The sequence below is a fragment of the Ostrea edulis genome, chromosome 5 (assembly GCF_947568905.1).
Source record: "Ostrea edulis chromosome 5, xbOstEdul1.1, whole genome shotgun sequence".
Taxonomy (NCBI): Eukaryota; Metazoa; Mollusca; class Bivalvia; order Ostreida; family Ostreidae; genus Ostrea; species Ostrea edulis.
The window spans coordinates 53886023-53909513 of NC_079168.1; the positions used below are offsets into that span (position 1 = coordinate 53886023).

General features: G+C 35.0%; 1 protein-coding gene across 1 annotated transcript; it reads right to left on the reverse strand.

Moving 5' to 3' along the window:
• Positions 1–6334: 6334 nt before the first annotated feature.
• LOC125649702 (uncharacterized) lies at positions 6335–21674 on the reverse strand. The gene is made up of 5 exons (XM_048877410.2): positions 20222–21674; positions 10422–10592; positions 9885–10145; positions 7475–7734; positions 6335–7158 (listed from the first exon to the last, which is right to left on the reverse strand). The coding sequence occupies exons 1-5, from the start codon at positions 20554–20556 to the stop codon at positions 6509–6511; spliced, it is 1677 nt and encodes a 558-aa protein (XP_048733367.2). The 5' UTR covers positions 20557–21674; the 3' UTR covers positions 6335–6508.
• Positions 21675–23491: the final 1817 nt, after the last annotated feature.

Consider the following 23491-nt stretch of genomic DNA (forward strand, 5'->3'; position numbering starts at 1 on the left):
TTCTTCTAAAGAATATTGCACAATTCAATAAACTATAATACATGTATATGTAAACTCAGCCCCATTGAGTTTCTATTGAGATTTGAATTTATCAAGCTGTAGTTGTTATATAAAATGAGTTTTTGAAAGCATGAATAAATGAAATATCAAGCTATAATTGTATCTACTGTTTGGGGGGAAAAGCCATGTATTTACATCACCTACATTGCTGTTCTCTCTTATTAAAGTTTAGAATAATCTATCAATTGAATAACGTTATCATAATTAGACCAGTGGCGGATTTAAGGGGGCTCAACTCCCCCCCCCCCCCTTAAAAATTTCAAATTTAAGGTAAATCATAGTCTCTTGCTTAGAAAAATGTAAACGATACAAGAAGCATTAATTTCTGCCACTCTCTGAGAAATGGATGACAAAATATTTTGATTTAATGAATTACTTTTATTAGAAGTTCCATTTGTTCCAAAAACCCTTAAAATTTGCGTCATTTTATTAATTTCACCTGATCAAAAATGACTACATAGGAGACATATTTCAAGTCCTATAAAATCTGTAAATTCCAGGAGCTTCAGGGGAGCTCAAGGCGGCCCCCAGACCCCCTACCTCTTAAAGTTGCATATTTTATGAATAAAGCACCTGTGAGCAAAATCAGTAAAAGAAATCCTAATTGAACTACAAGTGCTAGCATAATCAATTCGCGAAAATAGTGATATTCTGTTTGCAAAACTTTCTAGTGATATCACTTCGGAGAAAAAAGAAGGGAATCTAGAACGAAATCACCAAATAGTAAGTAGTCTAGTCTTTCAAGAGTTGAAATATACCAAAGTTCAGATGAATATTAAAATGAAAGAATACTGAAACTTTTGTTGTTAGAATTTAACCCCCCCCCCCACTTTCCCCAAAATTTAAACTAAGGACTCAATATGTAGTCGTTACCCTCTTTCATATATTATTATCATAACTTGGAGGATATAAGAATTGTAAATTATAGGTCAGTAGATACAATTTTTTGTTGTTGTTGTTTAAACTTGGTTGATTGGAAGGAATAAATTTTTAGACGGTCAACATTAATGTTCCTTGATTGTTAAATAGAATTATTCTAAAATATGCGTGTAATGCATTACGTTCCATAATTTTTGTATAAATGAAAGTCAAATTAAAAATTTTCAAAACTTAAAGCTTCCAATATTATCATCAGATATGCATGTACAGTAGTTGTCCATAAGTTAATTCCCAGAAACATTCTTCACTATAATCATATTCCATACAAAATAACAATTTTTCAAATAAAAGGTGTTACTTTAGTTTTTACAATAAATTAATGCAATGGATTCCACTTTCAAACAGAATTTTTTGAAGTTTATAACGAAAGGAATTAGATATTTCTGATATGGATTTTTTTTTAAATCACGATTTGATTCATAGTCAAACTGACCGGTCTCCGAAAACCCTTCTCATCTGCCGCTGTCTGCGTTGCTTCAAAATCAACACCGTCGTCTTTATTCGTTTACAGACTAAGAGTTACACCTAGTCATGAGCAGGCCTATATTTAAGCCATAAATTTAGTCGGGTGAAAACGTAGTCTGTTTTATGAAACGCTACTTAGTCCGGTTTTATGATTTAGTCCTATTTTTACACCCGACTAAGCTTACGTCTGGTCGTAAGCCATTTTGGGAAACGGGCCCCAGGCGTTGATGTTCAGCAGGGTTAAAGAAGATAGCCGCGGTTTACACTTTTTGATAAGTGTGTTTTTGAAAATCAGTTTCATATTCCAGGGACACCGGTTTGCCAATTGGCGTATTCACCCAAGTCCAACCAGCATGACAAGCGGAAAACGCGACAAAACGTGTTCAGCGTTCGTGGTGTAATAAACTGGTTCTAATTTAACATTAAAACATTGTTGTGACGTCAGTACTTTATTTTTCATATGGTACTGAACATAGTCCAGTATTATTAAGAGCAGGCCAATATTATGAGAAATATTGGACTGACAGTAAAAACCAGGAATAAAGACCACTCTTCGTTGTGCGAGAAAACATATTTATTATTTATTAAATACAATATTCAAGGCGTGAAATATTCCAGTAAATTATACGAAATGAGTGTTTCGTGTATAATCCGATTTTACTGTATATGAAATCGTTTAGGCACCACAGTTATAAATCCATGTCACAAATCATTCATTTAAATACATGCACATTGAACTGTTGAAGTCGCAAATTCACTGTTACATCACCGGCAGTGATGTTTATTTCTTTTCTCGATCCAAAGGAAACACTTTCATTGAGCTTCACTTTCTTCGGCTCCGGTGGGGACACTGGACGGTTTCTGAATCAAATCACTTACTGTAATTGTTCCTCGGAGGTGCGTTTGTAGTTGCGAATCGCAGATGACCTGTGACCAGTTTTTTCCCGCTATAAGTTGATCGTCAACACCCGCAGCATATGGGCATGTGGCGGCAGTAGCCCGAAGAGAGTGACTTGTATAAAAAAAAAACCAAAAAAACCCCACCTAATCCTGCCTCTCTACACATTTTGGCCACAATCTGTTGCATTTGATGTACCCCGACTGGGACGTCGTCGTACCATACATTCCCCTTAGGAGCGATTTTTGGTCTGAGCTATAATGCATTGCATTTTCCACTACTGGGGCTACAAATGATTGAAAAGAAATTTGTATCCAACAAAACTTAAACAAAATAAACACCGTGAAAAAGATTGTTAATATATTTAGGAGAATTTGTAGAAATAATGAATAATCTTACCGCAAACTCATGTACTTTTCAATCATCTGAATCCATTTCTTCAAGGCACCCGGACTGAATGCTAAAGGAGGACTGCGGCTTCTGTTTTTATACCAGTTGTAGGCCTACGTGTCAGTATCATATTATTAGGGTTTCCAGAAAGGAACGGGGGAAATCAATGTTTTGTTTTATCTAAAAGATTCTTTCCGAACACCCTTTACGTACCCTCATTCACCCAAAAAAGAAAAACAGTTTTGTTGAGTACAGTCTTCAGACAATAGAAGCATTCGAATCGCTTTCCATGAAGAACAAAACCCTTTTTTGAGGAGTACCGTATTATAACAATTGAAATGATGAGCTAACAGTTTTTTTGTGAATTAAAGACAAGATTTGACCTCGTGTGCCATTAAAGTTTATGAATTCCTAATATATTAAATATTAAAAACAAATCAGAAACGAAAGGTGTAAATATATTTGTCTATACCAATGTATATTTGTACGTGGTTTTTTGTGTGTGTGTGCGTTCAAATGCATTTGTTTTTAGATAGAACAATGTTTTAAGTAAGATACAAGACTCCGATGGTCTATTGTGTCAGATACGGGACTGATCACCCGCTGCTACGCGGCTCGTGCCAGTCCCGTATCTGACATAATAGACCATCGGAGTCTTGTATCCCTTACGGAAACCTGACGTCTGAATAATTTGCATTCTAAATGAAGTACCCATGCGACTTGTTCGTGGTGGAATGAACTGGTTCTAATTTAACAGGAAACCTGACATCTGAATAATTTGCATTGTAAATGAAGTACTTGTGACTTGCCATCCTATCAATCAGTGAATCGCACTGTAGGTTACTACGAATTAAATACCATGTGGATTTTACGTTAGAAAAATGTCCAAGAACTACACACTTTACTCTAGATTCTCGCCTACAATTTTAACTCGTATATTTTAAAAAGCTTTGCTAATGAGATATTCTTAATGCAAAGTAGAATTCATAAGTAATTGATTATCAACTTTAATACCAGTGTTGATTTATTACCGGTAATTGTTTTTAATTACAACTCCATTTGATTAGAGGGTAGAAAAATATGTTAATTGAAATCAGGCTATATCTTTTAAAATGCTTATTGATATAACAAAATAACCATTAATTTGTCAAAACACTTTACATACATGCAAGTAAAAATAGTTAATCTTCATTTTTCATAGTTTAATCTTATTCACAATTTATCAAAGAATAAACATTTTTGCTGTTCCGCATATGATTAGGATTTTAAATTGAAGCAGGCTACTGACAAATAAGTTTATGCTATAGGGGTTTCAACACTTATATAGTCAGCATTTCGCAAAATCTACGCTTGTTATAACGATCTAATTTACCAATACAACCTGTCATTAGATCAAATGCTGACTGATATGCTTCATACTCTTTATACAGTGATTTTGACTACGGATTACTCCGTTTACTTGATGAAGATATAGGGCTCACAGCGGGTGTGACCGGTCTCTTACGCTACTTGGTACGTGTATGTCCAGGGGTCCGTGTTTGCACTACTCGTTTGTATTCTTTATAGGAATTGTGAGATTGATCACTGTTCGTTTTCTTCATCTTTTCATCATCAGGACTAGAAGGGTTACTGCTATTTAAAATAAGAATCCAGTCAGGAACATTTTGTTCAGATATCACGAGATCTTCTGTTGTATGTTCTGGTGGTCCTGTTTCCACCCTCCAAATATCCTCGTAGGATGCTTGCGATTTCCACGATGTTTGTTTTTATAGCTGTAATTTCTTCTCGAACACACTCAATGGACTTGTTGTGGTTTATATACATAAGTGCAAAACAATTCAGCCGTATATTTCCCTTCAAAAGTAGATTTAACCTTTTATATGTTTTGCTCTTTGTGGTAGGTTTTCTTTGACTGTTTTATTTTGTTTGTCAACTTCAAACGTCTCCTTTTGAGTGACAAATTATCGAGAGGGACGTTAAATAATATACAATCAATGAAAGGTGAAGATAACAAACAGTGATCAATCTCAAAACCTATTACGAAAAGGTCACTAAATGCATTTATGCTGTCGTTAGACATTCTTGACTCGGAACGGGAAGAGCGCTGCTTTCACTATTCAGAAATTAGATACATGTAGACAACACGAGAATTCACACTGGAATACTGATTAATGAGTAGGTTTTACCCACAGGTAATTGTATCGCTTGGGGTCGAATTTACTATATAAAGAGTAAAGGTATAGAACTCTAAATATAGGGTACCCAAGTTAGCCGATGTAAAAACAATAAATTAATTGATATAAAATTCTACTTTGTATTTTAATTTATTCATACATAATCAATCTACATTACTACCAAAGTTCATCCCGAAATTCCGTATACTTCCCAAGATATGCAGAAATGAACTCGGGAAAAATGCCTATTATTTTTTGGTTGACTTTTAGCTGGGCTCTGACACTATACGACTACACAGAGTGTTTGAGCATTGCAACAAGCTATCAAATAGAATGTGCAGCATAAAATATCATTTCTAAAATGAATTTCTTACCCCAATTCATGAAATGAAGTCCGTAATAGCTCCAAGTGACTGAAAATTTTAAACCGTCTCTACTTTCATTTAACAGTCATTTTCATCGGTGCCACTAACTACCCATATTGACATCATTATTATCAATCGTCAAACACCTGTGATAATGTGATTTAGATAAAAATAGACATGATAAGACATTTGTATATTTATAAAGACTTGTTATTAGTATAATTTATATACTATAATGAACCAATATTGATAAATATTGATATTTAAGTCTCTAAATCGTTATGGGTCCTTCCATCTCTTTTGGGTAATTAGTCAAAACTACCGTTCATGGTGGGGATTGTGAAAGTACAGACGGTTTAAAAAATTTCAGTCACTTGGAGCTATTACGGACTTCATTTTATGAATTGGGGTAAGAAATTCATTTTAGAAATGATATTTTATGCTGCACATTCTATTTGATAGCTTGTTGCAATGCTCAAACACTCTGTGTAGTCATATAGTGTCAGGGCCCAGCTAAAGTCAGCCAAAAAATAATAGGCATTTTTCCGAGTTCATTTCTGCATATCTTGGGAAGTATACGGAATTTCGGGATGAACTTTGGTAGTAATGTAGATTGATTATGTATGAATAAATTAAAATACAAAGTAGAATTTTATATCAATTAATTTATTGTTTTTACATCGGCTAACTTGGGTACCCTATATTTAGAGTTCTATACCTTTACTCTTTATATAGTAAATTCGACCCAAGCGATGTGATTGCCTGTGGTTTTACCGTGCGTTAAGCAACGTTACATATGTATGCGTGGTTTTGTTCCATCGAGGTGGGGGTTTGTCTTTACATCATTCTAAATACAACCCAGCGAAAACCAGCAATAACATACTCTATTGCCTCATATGTAAAACCGGAAGCTCCAAAAGAATGGGCAAAATAAAAATGCAATTGTGTCAAGTTCTTAGGGATATATCAGTGTTCAACATCACACTGAGATTCCTAATGCGGTTGTAAGAACTGAAAGACCAAACAAGCAAATAAATCCCTAGTCATTATTCTGATCATCATTTATTTGATATATATTTCAGTATATTTTATGATTAGCTAGCGCTGTTCAAATGTTCAGAAAACAGTGACACTCAAATTTTGTTTTAATGTACTCTAGATAAGGGCGCCTGGCGGGTATATATTTACATTTCACATACGTGTGTAGTTGTATCAAATCAACAGAAAATTACACTCAACACTACGGATAATAGAAACGTCTGTAATAGATTGCACCGCGTTGGTAAGACGGCGTTAGCTGACATTTTTGATGATGCCAACACTTTCCTGAACACGGGTGGGTCTTTGGATTCAAAGGCAGAAATTTCAACTGCGGTTACAGTTCCATCACTTGACTCAATAAACTTCAGAGATTTGAAGTTTGTCAATCCAGTTATCATCCCTACCGACTGAACATAAAATTCGTCCTTAGTCGTTTTGGCATAGAGCTCAAATCGACCAAATCCAAACTGTAGTGTCAGTTGTGTTTGATTTTTTGTCACTGTGGCAAAACCATATGGAATGTTTTTGTAAAGACCTAAATAGTCTCTCACATTTCTGGCCGGCTTCCGGTTAGTGTTTATCTGTGGTTTAGACGAAGACGACTTGCTTCGGAACGGTTCTGGAAATGAACACATTATCGTTGCATTAAGCCACGGCTCTTCTCCAAGGTATAAATCCGAAATCAGATTATGTACATTGGATCTATATAAGTAGCTCGGATCGTCGCCAGTCATGGCGGAGAACACACCCAAATTCATGCTCGGGTATAGTGTTAGTTTGGCTCTGTATCCGAAAGTGCTTCCTGTGTGAGAGAGGATTTTGTATCCTACAAGAACAAAGACGGGGTTAATTGATAAAAGTAACCTAATCCTGTCGAACAGGAGTCTTAAAGCGACCTTATTGAAATATAAAAGAATTGAGAGGTTTTTTTAACGATCAATGCATTCGTTTTAATTACCGGTGTTTACATAAGTACTAAAAATTCAGGATTTTAATTTAGCACCGAAATCTAACCAAAACAGTGGCCTACTCATTTATTGTAATTACGACTAGCGTTACATCATATATTAGGAAACGCATAGTGTCCCATACCTTCTCAACAGCCACATGTAATTACAGGAACTTTGTGACAAGCAGCATACCTCTGTAATAACCGGTTTTCCATCCCATCGCATAAGAATCTTCGCTTAAGGTGACCGGAGTTAGTGGACGTGTATAATATTTTGAAATCGTACTGCTAGCAATTCTAAGCTGTGGGGTGTGGGTCAAAGATAATGCCCTTTTAGACACTAGTCTTTTCCCGTTTCTAGTTTTTCCACCACTCAAATGGAACAGCATCCATTTGGCCATATCGTCAGCCGTACTTAAAACGCATCCCGATCCACACAATTCAGCCCACCGTCTACAATTAAAAAAAATCTCCTTTGATACATATTGTAATCCAAGACATATGTACAAAATCCTTATTTTTTCTTAACTCACTAATACTTGCAAAATTACGAAAGCAGATTGAGCTCATTTTCGTAGCTTAAATTTTTTAGGCGTTGTAACTCATGAAATAATTTGTTCATTACAATGAAGAAATATAATAACAGATTTGTCCAGCTTACTTTGTAATATTGTATATAGGAGAGGTCTTTCTAGACAATAACATACAGGTATGTTAAAACCAAACCAAAACCATATCAAATGATAAAATTATAAAACAATTTGTTACAAAGATTGCTGTGAGAATTCTATGGGGTTTTCCCAACAGATGACAGCCAAGGGAAATAACCTTTGAAAAATGTGGATTCATTAAATATTGGAATAACTTAGGTCACCAAGTGCTTCTAGAGATATTTTGGGTGGGTTTTTCCCCCCAGGATATTAAAAGCAAATGTAGGTTAAGCATAGTTTACTCAATAACATAAATTCAGAAATTTAGTGGTTGATAGTTCTTTAAAATTCTGTGACACCTACATTTACACACGCATATTTCAGAATTTTTGGCATATATGTTATTAAAGTTTTATTGAATGCAAAGTAGAATTCATATTTGTAGTTGATTAATACCAGTGTTGCTTAGCTAACAATAACTTCTAATACGGGAGTATAAAATTTCGTCCATTGAAATCAAGCCTTAAATCAAAATGTGTGTTAGCGTGTGTATATAGTTCTTTACTTAAAGGTTACTTATAAATGCATAAACATCAGTCTTCGTTCATTGTACTAATCACGGGTTCCTGTTTTGCATAAAAATATTTACATAGAATATTTCGCATTATAACGCGAAAATTACGCATTAATTCGCGAAAGTTTCGCGTTATAACGCGAAAATCTCGCATTCTAACGCGAAAGGTATGCATTAATTCGCGAAAGTTTTGCGTTATAACGCGGGGAAAAAAATCAGCTACGAAAATGGGGTTTCGTACAAAATAATTAATCAATATACAAGTTTTAATAGCATATAGGTTCAACATTCATCCATGCGTAGTGGATGAGAAATTCTTGCATAAAACGTAGCAATGAAAAAGAAAATGTCGTAGTAGGGTGTATTCAAAATTAAGCTTACAGTCATTCGCTGCACATATTTTAATGTCGTAAAGAGGTAAAAAAAAAAAAAAAAAAAAAAGAAAGAAAAAAAGAATCGACGAGATCCTATTCCATATAGTTTTGTGGTTTCTACCGGTACTTGGTATGAACTTACAAGTAATACGTAGTGGGTATTCATATCAGACCAATACAATGAAATAGTGAGAGGGCCAAATGATTCTATCCTGTGTAGTTATCAGACGCCGACTATTTATTGATACTTTGAACTCGTTTTATAATACATATTCATTAATCAATATAACAGTACCTACATTGCGAAAAATTCTACTTCACAAATCTTTATGACAAATCAATTTAATAATCATGTTAAATATCAAGCCCAGGGAAAACAGATGAAAACCCTTGAACTTTGGGACCCCCCAAAACAACCTCTGAAAACTGGACATGATATATTACTGCATGACGTAATTCTATCAGACAATAAGAAAAATTGTTGTTTATTGCTCAAAATGCGGATAGAGATAGACCACATGAGACATGCAATCAAGGACGATTGTATACCACAAGCGATTTTATAAGCTGAAATTATCTGCCCTAGAATAATATATATCACATGACTGAAAATCCGTTTACACAAAAGTTTTCCGTTATACTTCGAAACGCAGAAAAAAAATTAAATAATCAAAGCTCTAAAAAATTTGAAAAGTTTTTCTACATGCTGCAAGATAGAAATAATGCTTGAGAGCTTTTTATCAAGTATTGCTAGTCAAGATTTTTAATATGAAACAAAAAGTAAAATTGTGAAATGAAAATAGCGATTTTATTTTCATTTTCGTTTCATTGAACATTTATGTTTCTTCATGTAGAAAAAAAAAGACATATCTAGCAAGCCCTCCATAGATGTTTAAAGAAAAGTTGACAACGCTTCGTCCTAGACTGCGAATCTTGTCCCCTCGGTGGAATTTCCCTATCCCATGAAGAATTCTATTAATCTGTTATGCATGTTCTGTTACAAACCTGGAAAACTCCCAGGGAACTTCCTTGAGCTCACCGTAATGATCAATATAACCTTTCGCTAGTTCGACTTTTTCAGGATCTGCCGTTGTGGCGAAATTTGATGACGTCATGTTTAATGGGTCAAAAATGTGTTCTTTCACCAATGCCTCCCATGTTTTTCCACCAAGCATTTCTGCTATTCGAGTCAACAACCCATACATTAAGTTACTGTAGTAAAAGCTATCTCTAAATCTTCCAGTTCCATCCAAATGCTTCATCCTTCTATAAAGTTGTGAAATAAACTAATTAGTAAATAACATTTTACATATGGCGTATACTAATAGCTGTTAAACTCATTTTACTTGTTACTTCCTTCATTTTCCTTTAGCCCACAAAGGTACTATTTCTGGACAAATACATTTCTACATGCGAAGAAAACTGATTCCGTTTAAACCTTAGCTATTTAGTAAAAAAAAATCGTACTAAAATCTACTCTTCTTTAACATATCCTAACACTGAATTTATCTTCAGTATTATCAAAAAATTGAGTAGTCTTACTGGACCAGATTTTCCCGGGTTAGATTGGTGTCGAGACGAATAGCGTTATTGCCTGGAATCCCCATCCGATGACAGAGTAAGTCCCTAATCGTCGCATACCTCGATAATATCTCATCCTTGAACAAGGACTCGTCATCAAACACGACCCTTAGTGGCGTATCAACTGTATACCTGTAAGAATATAACAAAACACGGTAAAGAGGGTATTAAATTGTAAATTTCAGGAGTCCTTCACCCTGGGGCCTTAGGGACGAGGCCACAATCGACCAAGTTTCAAAAACCCTCTATGTAGGAGCTTCGAGGTTTGGTTTGAGGATGGGGCAAAAATTATTTTTAAAATTTTCACATGAAAATCGAGTGGACGGTGATTCATTTGAATTTCACATTAAGTTACGAATTTCACTTGAAATGTGATTCATATGAAATTCACGCAAATCTTTTCACACGAATTTCACGTGAAAGGAGATTTGGACTTACCCAAGAACGTGAGATCTGCATGATTCGTTAATCTTTCTTGATTCATCATAGTACATGGTAGGCCTAATACAGAACGCAAGTTTATGATTTTTTAAAACTTATATATTGATTGGGCGTGCTGACATTATAACATCCATATGATGTAGGTGAAAAGTGGAGAATAAGTACAACAATATTTTGAAATTGAAAGCTTTCAAAGTAATCTCAAGAGATTTAAAACCCTTGCTGGACTCGAACCCGCGATCTATATGGTTCAGCAGTCAACGTGCTAACCAAGTTTTGTTGACCAGCCATCTTTTCACGTGATTCACATTTTCCTGTATACATCTATGCTCCCAACAACTTTCCCCGTTGATATTCATCACAAACTTATAAACTTACATGTATGAAATACAGAAAAGGACAAAAACGGTTTTAAAACACACATAAAACCTTCTTTTTTCCCATCTAGAATGATTTTCTTCAAAATATTCACTTTTATCAAAATTGGCTCTTTACCCATGTTATAGTGATATTTTACTATTAAAAAACGCGGAATGTATTTTATATCTTTATCATAATTTTAGAATGCATGCGCAGTTGAATAAAGTTAACCATTTGAAAGAAAACAATGATTTTTTGTTGTTGACCAATCATCTTTATACATCCTTTGAAGTTTAAAATCATGAATGTCATCTTTAATTTTTTTCACAACGGTGATCTAGACAAAACCAGTCGTATATCATGCTTTCATACTCTTCAGGTACGTGTCTCACCCAGCGGGGACAAAAGTATATACACGTACAAAATGTCATCAGATTTTTGTTTATTCGCATCAAATTTCAAAATGTTTGAATCAAAGTCATGTTGCCAAGGTTAAGAACACCGAACGATAAAGCTGAGAAGCACATTCAAGATTTGATACGTGTATGTTGTAGTTTTTAGGTCACGATCTTTTCATGTCAGAGGACCATGAAATTCTGTTGAAGCAAACATTAGTTATACCTCAGTTTAGTACATATGTTGTCCTATTATGCAGTATAAACTATATATATAATTATATGAACATATTATGAAAATTCGGACACAGATCGTTATGTGTATACGTGTCATCTCTTAAGAAAGTCTCTTACAATTTCACAAAACAACACTAGTGTATACGCGATATAGAGGTATGTTACAATGTATGACATAAAATAAGTTAGCGAATAGGATAAGTTAAGAACGAGAACATGACTTGCTCAATCACTTTATATGGCCTCAGAAAGCGTACACATTTCAAATTCCATGCATTTTTTTCTATACTCTGTTACTTTGCTTTATCAAAACTAAATCTCAGTTTTGAAATCTTTTCTTGCTATGATTTTCTTTTTCTAGAAACAAACTTCAATACTTTTAGTTATTCAAGTGAGGGAAGAATGACGTCATTCTAGTATTAAATATTATTCAAAGCAAGAGTATCAAAGCTCCATGACCTTCATGTTTTAAGACTAAAATAATTACGTAGACATATGGTAAATACATATTTTCTTTTGCCAAAATTATGACAATAATCCATCCCTAAAATACTACCATTCACCCCCACTTTAATCTGTAAAGCGAATTTTATCTAGTTGTTATCTTAATGATACTAGTATGTGTAATAACAGGTGATATAGATAAGGGCGGCAGGCATATTTTCTGTATCATTATGGACCAATGTTAGGGTTAAATCCCACAAATTAGACAGAGATGGAGTGAAATAAGAAGTAGTATTAATCGTATGGATTCTATCAATTACCTCTTCCAGAATGAAATCCAATCACAGCTTTACAGTTGGAATTACACAGATGCCTTCCATGAAAGATTTTTTTTCCATTCATTATATTCTCGATGCTTAAGATTTAACGTACTACTGCGTTGAATATACAATGTACACATGCATTCAAAGATTGGAGTACGCAAAAACTAAACTGGTCAAAATGAAAAGTATTGATTGTTTTATGAAAATCATAAAGAAAGTGTTAGACCTGCAGGGTAATTGCAGCACGGAGCGTTCTATAGACGCATGATTTGGTGGACGAAAGTACCAGAGCGGTTGGAAATTTCACTCTTTTCGTCATATGGCATACTCATTTTCAAAGACATATTGATTTGAAACTACATGTATTTCTGATCCAATTCATATAAATCTGACCTCGTACCGGTACATTCCTGTGTGGGGGTTTTTACGGATTCCCTGAAACACATTATGATGTAAACATAATAAGATTTATAGAATTAACTATAAATCCATTTATTTTAGCCAGACTTCAATATATTTTATTTCTGAGGATTTTTTCGGAAACACTATTCCGGAATCCTACCGGAAATAAGTTGGCAAATAGAATAGCATTTCCTTTTCAATCGTAACTACTCGGCTATTTCCGTAACCGCAAATGAGCCTCGTATGTGGATCGACGCCATCAGAGTTGGTTGCTACGTATACATAAACGTAACTATGACGTCACAGTCGTACGTTACACTATGAAACGTGAACTTTCAAATGCATCTAAGATATTATACACATCTAAGGTATTGTACCACTATCAATTTCCACTTCCATGTTTATGTATTAGAGTGAATAAAACGTTAATGATACCAAAACTAATCTGTGGCGAAAATATAAATAACACATCATAAAGGGGTTCAGTTCTGGCCTTTTAACTACTCATCCACAGGCGCGCTTCCGGCGAAGAAATGCATCGATTTGATGCAATTCTTGCACCGATCCACGTCCGAGTCTTCTTACCGGTTACGGAAAAGGACGAGCACGTGATCCGATTGATTTCCTTTTATGACGAGGTATTTTCGGGAGAACGGTTAGATAACAGTCGAGACAAAATATTAATTTTTTTATAAGATTCAGAAGCTACGGAAAATAAGTTAAATTGTAGAAAAAACATGCCAAAAGAAAAATCAAAGAGGGAGAAAAAGAAGAAAGGAGCTGAAGTTATGAGAAAGGGGCGAACAAATAAAAATGTGGAAGGACCAGTTGAATTTCAAGAGCAGACGACGATGGAGACATCAACAAATAATGGATTTGAGGGAGAATTAGATGTATCACCCAGAGATGAACCATCGGGATTCCGTATGGAGAATTCCAGGGAAACCATTCGAGGTACACAGGGCATAGATATACCAAATATGGTCAACAGTTACAACAATGTCATTGGACTTAATGTTTCACAAGAAATTAAAAACAAAATAGTCTGTGTAGAATTGGCAAAACTGTTGATTAATTATAATGAGCCACAAAACAAACAATTGTAATGGTGAATGGGGAATTACAAACATCCGGAAAAAAAATCTAAAAAAATCAACAACATTGAACAATGGACGGATGCATTTATGATTTTTTGCAGTATTTATTTAGAAGCACATCCGGCAAAAACATTAGAAATTTGGAAATACATGTACATGAATGATGTTAGGTTAGCAGCATCTAGGTCAGGAAATCTTGGATTTAAAGAGTATGACCCAACAATTCAGATTAAAAATGGCAAAGAACCCTACAAAACCATGGGGTGAGGTTGATTCAGAATTATGGTTGATGTTTGTTTTATCCTGCTGTCAAAACTCTGTCTGCTGCTCCAACTTACCAGAGTCAGAGTAAAAAATGCTACAATTACAACTACCAATGTTCATGCTTCAGATCACCCTGTGCATATTTACATGTATGTATCAAGTGTGGGGGTCAACATCCTATCAACAATTGTCAATCAAAAAACATCAGCACACAAGGGGAAGGTTTTAGTAATTTTCGTGGACAGGGAAATTACAGATTTTCAAGGGGTCAGTACCAAAACACAAGAGGAAGAGGGGGGTCTCAATTCAGAGGTCAAAGGGGAACTTTCTAATGTATGGAAGCTTGGGACCACCCCTATAGATATAAACAGTTTAGAATCATTGTTACAAAGTTATCCTCAAAAAATATAGCTTTAGAGCTTTTGCAAGGATTTAGATTTGGATTCAGATTAGGGTACAAAGGGCCAAGAATAGGGAGTGAATCAGATAATCTTACATCAGTCAAAAAACACCCTGAGAGAGCAAAAGAAAAAATAGATAATAAGTTTTACATTATGACCCCTGGGTCGAGGCCACTGCTGGTGGACTGTTAGTCCCCGAGGGTCTCTACAGCCCAGTAGCTAAGTACTTCGTTACTAGCTTAAAAATACGGATGTATATTTAATTGCTGTTATAAAATTTAGAAATTCATTTCAAAATTAAGGATTATCTCCCTCATGCATAGCTCTTATCCTTGGACGAATTTGGCTCCACTTGTTTGGCACGCTGTTTTTGGCTATATTTAGATCTAAAACTTCATAGTTGTTTCGGATTTCAAACATTTCGGTTGAGCATCACTGAAGAGACATTATTTGTCGAAATGCGCATCTGGTGCATCAAAATTGGTACCGTATAAGTTTTACATAATGAAGTGGAAAAAGGAAGGATAGGGGGCCATATTCAAATAAACCAATATCAAATTTAAAAATATCGCCAATAGGCATTGTACCAAAAAAAAGAGGGAATGTGGCGATTAATTACACATCTATCTTTTCCAGAAAATAACGGTGTTAATCACTACATAGATCCCCAAGAATGTACAGTAGCTTATACATCTTTAGATCAGGTTTTAGAAACAGTAGCTAGGTTGGGAACAGGAACATTGCTGGCTAAGATGGATATCAAATCTGCATTTAGACTAATGATAATCCATCCTGGTGATTTTGAGTTGCTAGGTTTACCAATGGGTTGTGCAATGTCATGTAAGCTGTTTGAAAAGTTTTCAACATATTTACATTGGCAACTACAGAAACAGACAGATATTGGCACGATTTATCATTATCTGGATGATTTCTTATTTATTGGAAGAGTAGGTACTCAAGCATGTTCACATTTGATGGAAGAGTTTCAAAATTTGTGTAGTTTGGTGGGTGTACCGTTAGCAAATGAAAAAAAACAGTAGGGCCATCTACAAGCATTATATTTTTAGGTTTAGAAATAAATACGGTTGATATGGTTGTAAAAATTCCTCTAGAAAAGGTAAAACAGTTGAAAGCTATGCTAAATATGGCCCTCATTAAAAAGTCATTACAGTTACAAGAAGTACAAAGCATAGTTGGAAGCTTAAATTTTTCCAGCAAAGGTGTGCCAAATGCAAGAGCATTCAACAGAAGGTTTTATGATGCTACTTGTGGGGTGAAAAAAGCTCATCATCATATCAAAATCACAAATGAGTTTAGGGAAGATGTTAAAACTTGGTTACTTTTTTTTTTTTTTTTAGAACAATTCAATGGTGTTAGACTCTTGCATGGGAGCGATTGGCTGAGTAATGAAAATATGGAATTGTTTACAGATAGTACAGGCAATCCAAATTTGGGATGTGGGGCATACTGGGAAGGTAGATGGGTTTTCTGGCCTTGGTCAATAAAATGGGAATTAGGTATTTTTAAAGAAATGTCATTTTTGGAGCTGGTGCCCATTGTATTAGCTATTTACATATGGGGCGAAATGCTCTTTAAGAACAAGAGGATCATAATGTACATTGACAACAATGCACTGGTGTCAATTATTAACAAACAAACATCAAAATAAAAAAAATCATGTTTTTGATAAGAAGTTGGTCCTTATACTGTTAAAAAACAACATAGTATTCAAGGCAAAACATATAGCAGGTACACAAAATAGTATCGCAGATGCACTGTCACGTAAACAGTTTAAAACATTTCAGGAATTGGCTCCACAAGCAAACAAGATACCAGAAAAAATACCAGTAGAATTTCAGCAGTTGATGTTAGAAATGAAGTAAACAACTTGTTACATCTAGCAACAGCCCAAAATACTCAGGAAACATACAACCAGGGACTAAGATGCTTTGAGGAATTCCAGGATTCCCTGAACCTTAGCAAAATATGGCCCCCTACCAGTGGCGTAGCTTCCATTGAGGCAACCGAGGCAGCTGCCTCGGTAAAAAAAAACCCACCTTTTACGTTGTTAAAATGTCGATAGCTTCTGGGGGGCTGCGCCCCCCAGACCCCCTACCTCGGTAATATTCGAACCCAAGCTATGCCTATGCATACGTTAGAGCAAATAGTTCTATTTATAGGTTACCGGGTATATGTCAGCAAAACATCTCTCAGTGGCAACAGCTAGAACTTACATTTCAGCTATTTCTTATAAACTAAAAATTCAAAACGATAGAGATGAAACTCAAAGCTTTCTGGTTAAGAAACTCTTAGAAGGATTCAGAGGAAAGGTCAATAAAAATGATGCCAGACTGCCAATTACATCAAATATATTAAATCAAACACTACAAGTTTGCACTTGGTTTGTACAAACTACTATGAATGCAAACTGTTTCAAGCCGCCTACACTTTAGCATTTTTTGGTTTCTTTAGAGTTGGAGAAATGACAGTAAAAAAACCAAAAAGATCTGGGACATGCAATTGATTATGAAGACATAACAATGTTTACAGAAGAAAATAAAATCCAAATAAAACTAAAGCATTCCAAAGTGGATCAAACAGGAGAAGGAGAAACAATTACTATTCAGAATAGCCAATTTGGGTCTCAAATACAACCAATTAAGATTATTCAAGAATATCTAGCAATACGACCTTCAGTGCAGGGGAAGTTGTTCTGTCATTTTAGTGGACAACCACTAACTAGATACCAATTTATGGCAGTTTTAAATAAAGTTTTGTCGATAATAGGGTTAGAAGGTAAAAAATACAAGTCTCATTCATTTAGAATTGGGGCAGTAACCAGTGCAGCAATGTTTGGTATGTCAGAGGAAGAAATCTGTAAAGCAGGAAGATGGAAATCTAAAGCATACAAAATTTATGTTAGGATGTAATCATAATATAAATGTAGGTGTAACCCTTAAGACTGTCATATGTTTAAGTATATATGAAAATGGTTTCAAGTCATATAATTATATAATCTTGTCATGTCTCTATATATACACTTTCAGAACAGGTATGGGTAGTGGGCTCATCAATAGTCAAAAGAGCATTTTTAGTAGCTAGAATCAGACCAGATGGAGTTAACTTGGGACTAATGGATAGATTAAATGTGTCTATTTGGTGGCAAGGAAAAGGGGGTATGGGCTGGGATGAAATGTACACAAGATCAAAACATTGCTGAAAGTTGCTGACCCTCCTGATTACATTCTACATTGTGGTGGTAATAATATTGGGTACACACCAATCAAACAGTTTATACAAGATATGAAAGGTACAATTGACAAAATTTGGAAACTTTTACCCAATACAAAGCTAGTATGGTCACAAATATTGCCTAGAAAGAACTGGTATTCATCAGATAGCATAGAAAAAATGAATAATTCTACAAAAAGAATCAACAGTTCAGTGGCGGCTTATATAGTAAGGAATGGGGGATGTTATATCAAGTATTTGGATATCAAACTTGTAAACACAAATCTGTTTGAGGCAGATGGGGTCCATATATCAAATATAGGCAATGAATTTTTTCTCAACAATATTAGTGCAGGGTTAGAACAATTTATAACGAATGGATGGCAAGTGTATCCAAAATTATTCTAGAATTTGGACGGGGTATTTTGTGGCAAGGTCTTGGCTCCAGGAACTAGCCGCCCCCCCCCCCCCCCCCCACCCTTTGGTGGCGGTGACTTCAATGGTTAATATTGTAACCATTTCTGTCATGTGGAAGAATGCGCGTCTGGTTCCTGTGATTGGACATTGAATGATTTGATTGGACAATATTGTATGTATTGAATTATTTGGTGACAATTTGGTCACACATATATATATATATATATATATATGATACACTTTGATTGCCGCTCACCGGAATCATAGTCATATGGTTTTTTGTTTAATTGAAAATTGACATTTTAATGATTGATGTTTGGGGGTGATTGCAAATCGTCTCATTGCCGTCAACCGGAATGAGAAGATCTGCTAAATTTGTTGCTTGATTTTATGATATAACATTAGGCAATGATGTGTTTTTGGCCTGTACCATTTGGGTGTCAATACACAGGTGTAATTTTCATGGTAAAATTTTAATGTAAAACTTTAAAATTTTACTCATTGCCTAATTGCCAAGACCAACAACAGCCACAATGGGGAGGGGGTGTTGTTTTAAAATACAATAAGTGCAAAAAATAAACTTGTATGTAGGTAAACATAATGTTATGTCTTTATTTCCATCCCAGGACAAGGTTAGCTTACAAGTACAATGTACACTACAAACTGCTATCATTTTGAAGTTTTGCAAGGCTGGTCTATAATAAAAAGTCACAATTAAGACAGATGTTAATGTAATTATATTGCCCAAATACATCAAGAAAGATCAATTCAATACAAAGTCCTCTAATTGTAAACGCACAGAAAAATGTTCTAGGGTTTTTTCACAGCAGATACATCTATGAAATTGCGATGTCTTTGTTAAAATCAACTCATTTTAAATTACATATCATGCGTTGGTATGCATCTCTGTTCTTTATGCGAGATCAGAGACGGAGTTTAAAGTGGTCGTCAGTGGACAAAACTCATCGGTAGAGGAGATATATATGTAACAGGCGAAATCCAACGTTGTAGCAGTCATCATGAAGGAGTAAAGCAAAAAAAAAAAAAAAGCTTTATTTGTTTTACATCGCTTTTCGTTAAAAAATTGTTGTGGTTGGTTTTCTCTATAGCTATTTTTTCTATCGCTTATATTTATTGATTGAATGTATATTGCTAAACGTCTCGCTCGAGAATTTTTCACTCATATGGGGACGTCACCAAGACCTTGTACAGAAATGAAAATATATATAAAATGAGATCAAGTATTGAAATTAAAACTCTATCTATAAGATATCAAAATCAAATTGCATGTCTGTGTGTTGTTTCCTGCTGAATAAAAGTAATAAGAACACTCAGCACTGCTGGGTTGTTAATGATGTCTGATAAATATAACCAAATGTTGAGAATCATCCTAGAAAAAAATGGTCAGTAAACCACCATGTAGTAATCAGTAAAATACCATGTAGTATTCAGTAAAATACCATGTAGTAATCAGTAAAATACCATGTAGTGTCGGAATTGAGCATCGGCAATGTTAAACGTAATTGTTTACCCTGATTTTTCCCCCGCCAATATGATAAAAATCGTAGGAAAAAAGATAAGAACTCCGTAGTTTGGCACTATTTCTGTATAAATGAAGATCAATGTATCTTTTCTTTTGAAATAATGACCCTTTAAATTTCAAGTACCAGAACTTAACAATATGCAGAAATTGTAACATTCATAATCATAATTTAGTTTTCAAATATCGTAATTACATTGTATACTTACTTGCTATTTTTATCCAGCAACTTGACAATCAAAGTAGAAGCAAATGCTTTCGATAGGGAAGCCACCCCAAAAATCGTTGATCCGCTCACGTTTAACGGTTGACCCACAACCCTTGAACCGAACCCTCGGGAAAAGACCACATTACCATCTTTGACTACAGAGATGGCGAGGGCGGGATTGTTCCGACATTTTAAAGAGCCATCAATGCTTTTTACTATTTCCTCCGAAATATCGCTTCTGTCGGCTTTTGTGCTTGAAATGCATGAGATGAGAACTGTTAAACACGTGATCATCACAATGCGCTGCATCCTGTTTACAAGCATCTTATAATCCATGTGTCGCTGCACGCGATTTTAAGAAATGGTATGGCGTTGAACGTGACGAATATTTTAGTGCAATCCTGGAGAATAATCCCGCGTCTAGACGTGTATGCGTTGTTGTTTTAGACTTTAACCACCTCTGTATTTCTCGACATCGGATTGTCTTTTGTGTCTGTGTACTCCAGATGGTAATGTTCAGGGGGCAATAGAAGATATTCCGTCATTTGTACTATATGATAGTTGTGTGTTTGAAAGCTAGTGTCATATTTCCATTACTCCGGTTTATAATTGCCTATCTAGTACGCCAATGTAAACAAGTGGATGGATACCGGCGTGCTCTGCCTGGTCAGTGACCGTGGGATATTGAGGCTACTGCGGCGTATCTATACACCATGAAGACTGGATCTGCGATACGCAAACATAGATAAACTTATCATACATACATGTATGTTATTTATTGTTTTAGCGTGCATAGTTCCCATAATATTTCAGGCAGCTTGTCTCTAAACCTGTTGTACCAATAATTCAGCATATTAATGTTTTCGTTACAAAACTTCAAATCTCTCTCTGTAAATTGGCACACACAATAGATCTTTATTTGTTATTCCTTCGGACCGTGATAGTTTAGTCTGTCTGCAATGATCAATTTAATAGCTCCATTAGCCTTCACTGTCTGTACTTAAAGAGGATATATTCCGGTCACGTACCTTACTTTCTGAGCTATGTTAAGTATCATTTATTTCACATGTAGCACTATAAATATATTCAGTCGTTTTAATGAGTACTCGTTGTTACTAAACCAAACAAGGTTTCTTAATCGTACGGGCTTCTAGCCTATCATAACGGTATGGAATTAAACCCGTACAATCTTATGGAGGATTATCAGTACCACAATCATATCTTAACTTTGTTTTAACAATTTCATTTTACCATTTTTGTTTCTGTTTTCAATTCCAATTCCATATTTTTGTTGTTTTCAAAAGTTCATTTTGACAATTGTGATTCTATTTTTTATTTGTAATTCTATATTCTATTTAACAATTTTATTTTAACATTTTTGCTTTTGTTTATACTTTTGTTTTAACAATTCTAATTTTTATAATTTTGTCTTAACAATTCTACCTAACATATTTATTTCTGTTTATGTTTTCTTCTGTTTTCTTATACCATTCCGATTTCTTAAAAGTTATTTCTAGAACATTCTTGTAAAAAGTTATATTGTGGATAATTCTGAGGAAAAATAACACCATTGTTCAAGTAGATGGAGGGTTCCGGATGTGTGGTTTGGGCTTTATCACACTGATTTTTATTTTATTCATATAGAACAGCATATCTGTATTCATGTTATTATTTCATGAATTTATTTTCAGTTTATTATTAAAGAGTGGCGAGGCCTGGTTTCTGTCTCAATTTCAGTTTACGACAATACCGACCTTACATTAAAGATCTAAAGGCACGTCGTAGCGAGGAACACACCGAATTTTGACATTGTAACACGCTAGCCTACTTTGACATTGTAACACTCTAGTCTATTTTGACATTGTAACACTCTAGTCTATTTTGACATTGTAACACGCTAGTCTATTCTGACATTGTAACATTCTAGTCTATTTTGACATTGTAACACTCTAGTCTATTTTGACATTGTAACACTCTAGCCTATTTTGACATTGTAACACTCTAGTCTATTTTGACATTGTAACACTCTAGCCTATTTTGACATTGTAACACTCTAGTCTATTTTGACATTGTAACACTTTAGTCTACTTTGACATTGTAACATTCTAGTCTATTTGACATTGTAACACTCTAGTCTATTTTGACATTGTAACACTCTAGTCTATTTTGACATTGTAACACTCTAGTCTATTTTGACATTGTAACACGCTAGTCTATTTTGACATTGTAACACGCTAGTCTATTTTGACATTGTAACACGTTAGTCTATTTTGACATTGTAACACTCTAGTCTATTTTGACATTGTAACACGCTAGTCTATTTTGACATTGTAACACGCTAGTCTATTTTGACATTGTAACACTCTAGTCTATTTTGACATTGTAACACGCTAGTCTATTTTGACATTGTAACATTCTAGTCTACTTTGACATTGTAACACTCCAGTCTACTTTGACATTGTAACATTCTAGTCTACTTTGACATTGTAAATGCACTACATCACCTTTATACAGTTTTTTTTACAAACTGGAAACAATTCCTGAAAAGGGAGACCAACCCGAAAGTACAAAAAAATATAATAATAATGATGTTCGTGAAACGCTCCAATGTCAAGGTCACTCTATTGTCAAGGTCACAAGGTCTAAAACTTCGGGATTAAAAGAATGGTCTTGTTGCATGGAATGAAATATGACAGCCATAGTTTAAGTTTCAGACAAACAGACAGAGAGGACAAATACAATGTCCCCGATCTTCGATACAGTGGCATGAAAAGGAATAAAAGATACACAAACAAAAACAGTGGGTTGTAACTTGTGCAAAGGTGCTGATTGTCTTGTCAGTTCTTTACATTGTTTAAAGGGTGCACATATCCGGGTAAGAATAGGTCCTCAGTACCCTTGCTTGTCGTATGAGGCGACTAAATGGGGTGATCCTTCGGATGAGATCGCAAAAACCGAGGCCCCGTGTCACAACATGTGTGGCACGATAAAGATCCCTCCCTGCTCAAAGGCCGTAAGTGCCGAGTACAGGTCTAAATTTTACAGCCCTTCTCCGGCAATGGTAACTTCTCCATATGAGTGAAAAATTATCGAAAGGGACATTAGATAATACAGACCCCCCCCCCCCCCCCCCCCGTTAGTAGCGGTCTACTCGTTGTTGTATGAACTGATGTTAAATGATTGATTGATTGAATATTGCTTAACGTCCCTCTCGAGAATATTTCACTCATATGGAGACGTCACTACAGCCGGTGAAGGGCTGCAAAATAAG

What these genes read in the sequence shown, in the direction of transcription:
- LOC125649702 (XM_048877410.2), bottom strand. Translation starts at nt 20,556, where the DNA reads ATGGATTATAAGATGCTTGTAAACAGGATGCAGCGCATTGTGATGATC. An exon ending in ACCCGGGAAAATCTGGTCCA is followed by an intron (nt 10,146 to 10,421) that starts GTAAGACTACTC and finishes ACAACTTTATAG; the next exon opens with AAGGATGAAGCATTTGGATG. An exon ending in GTTCCCTGGGAGTTTTCCAG is followed by an intron (nt 7,735 to 9,884) that starts GTTTGTAACAGA and finishes TTTTAATTGTAG; the next exon opens with ACGGTGGGCTGAATTGTGTG.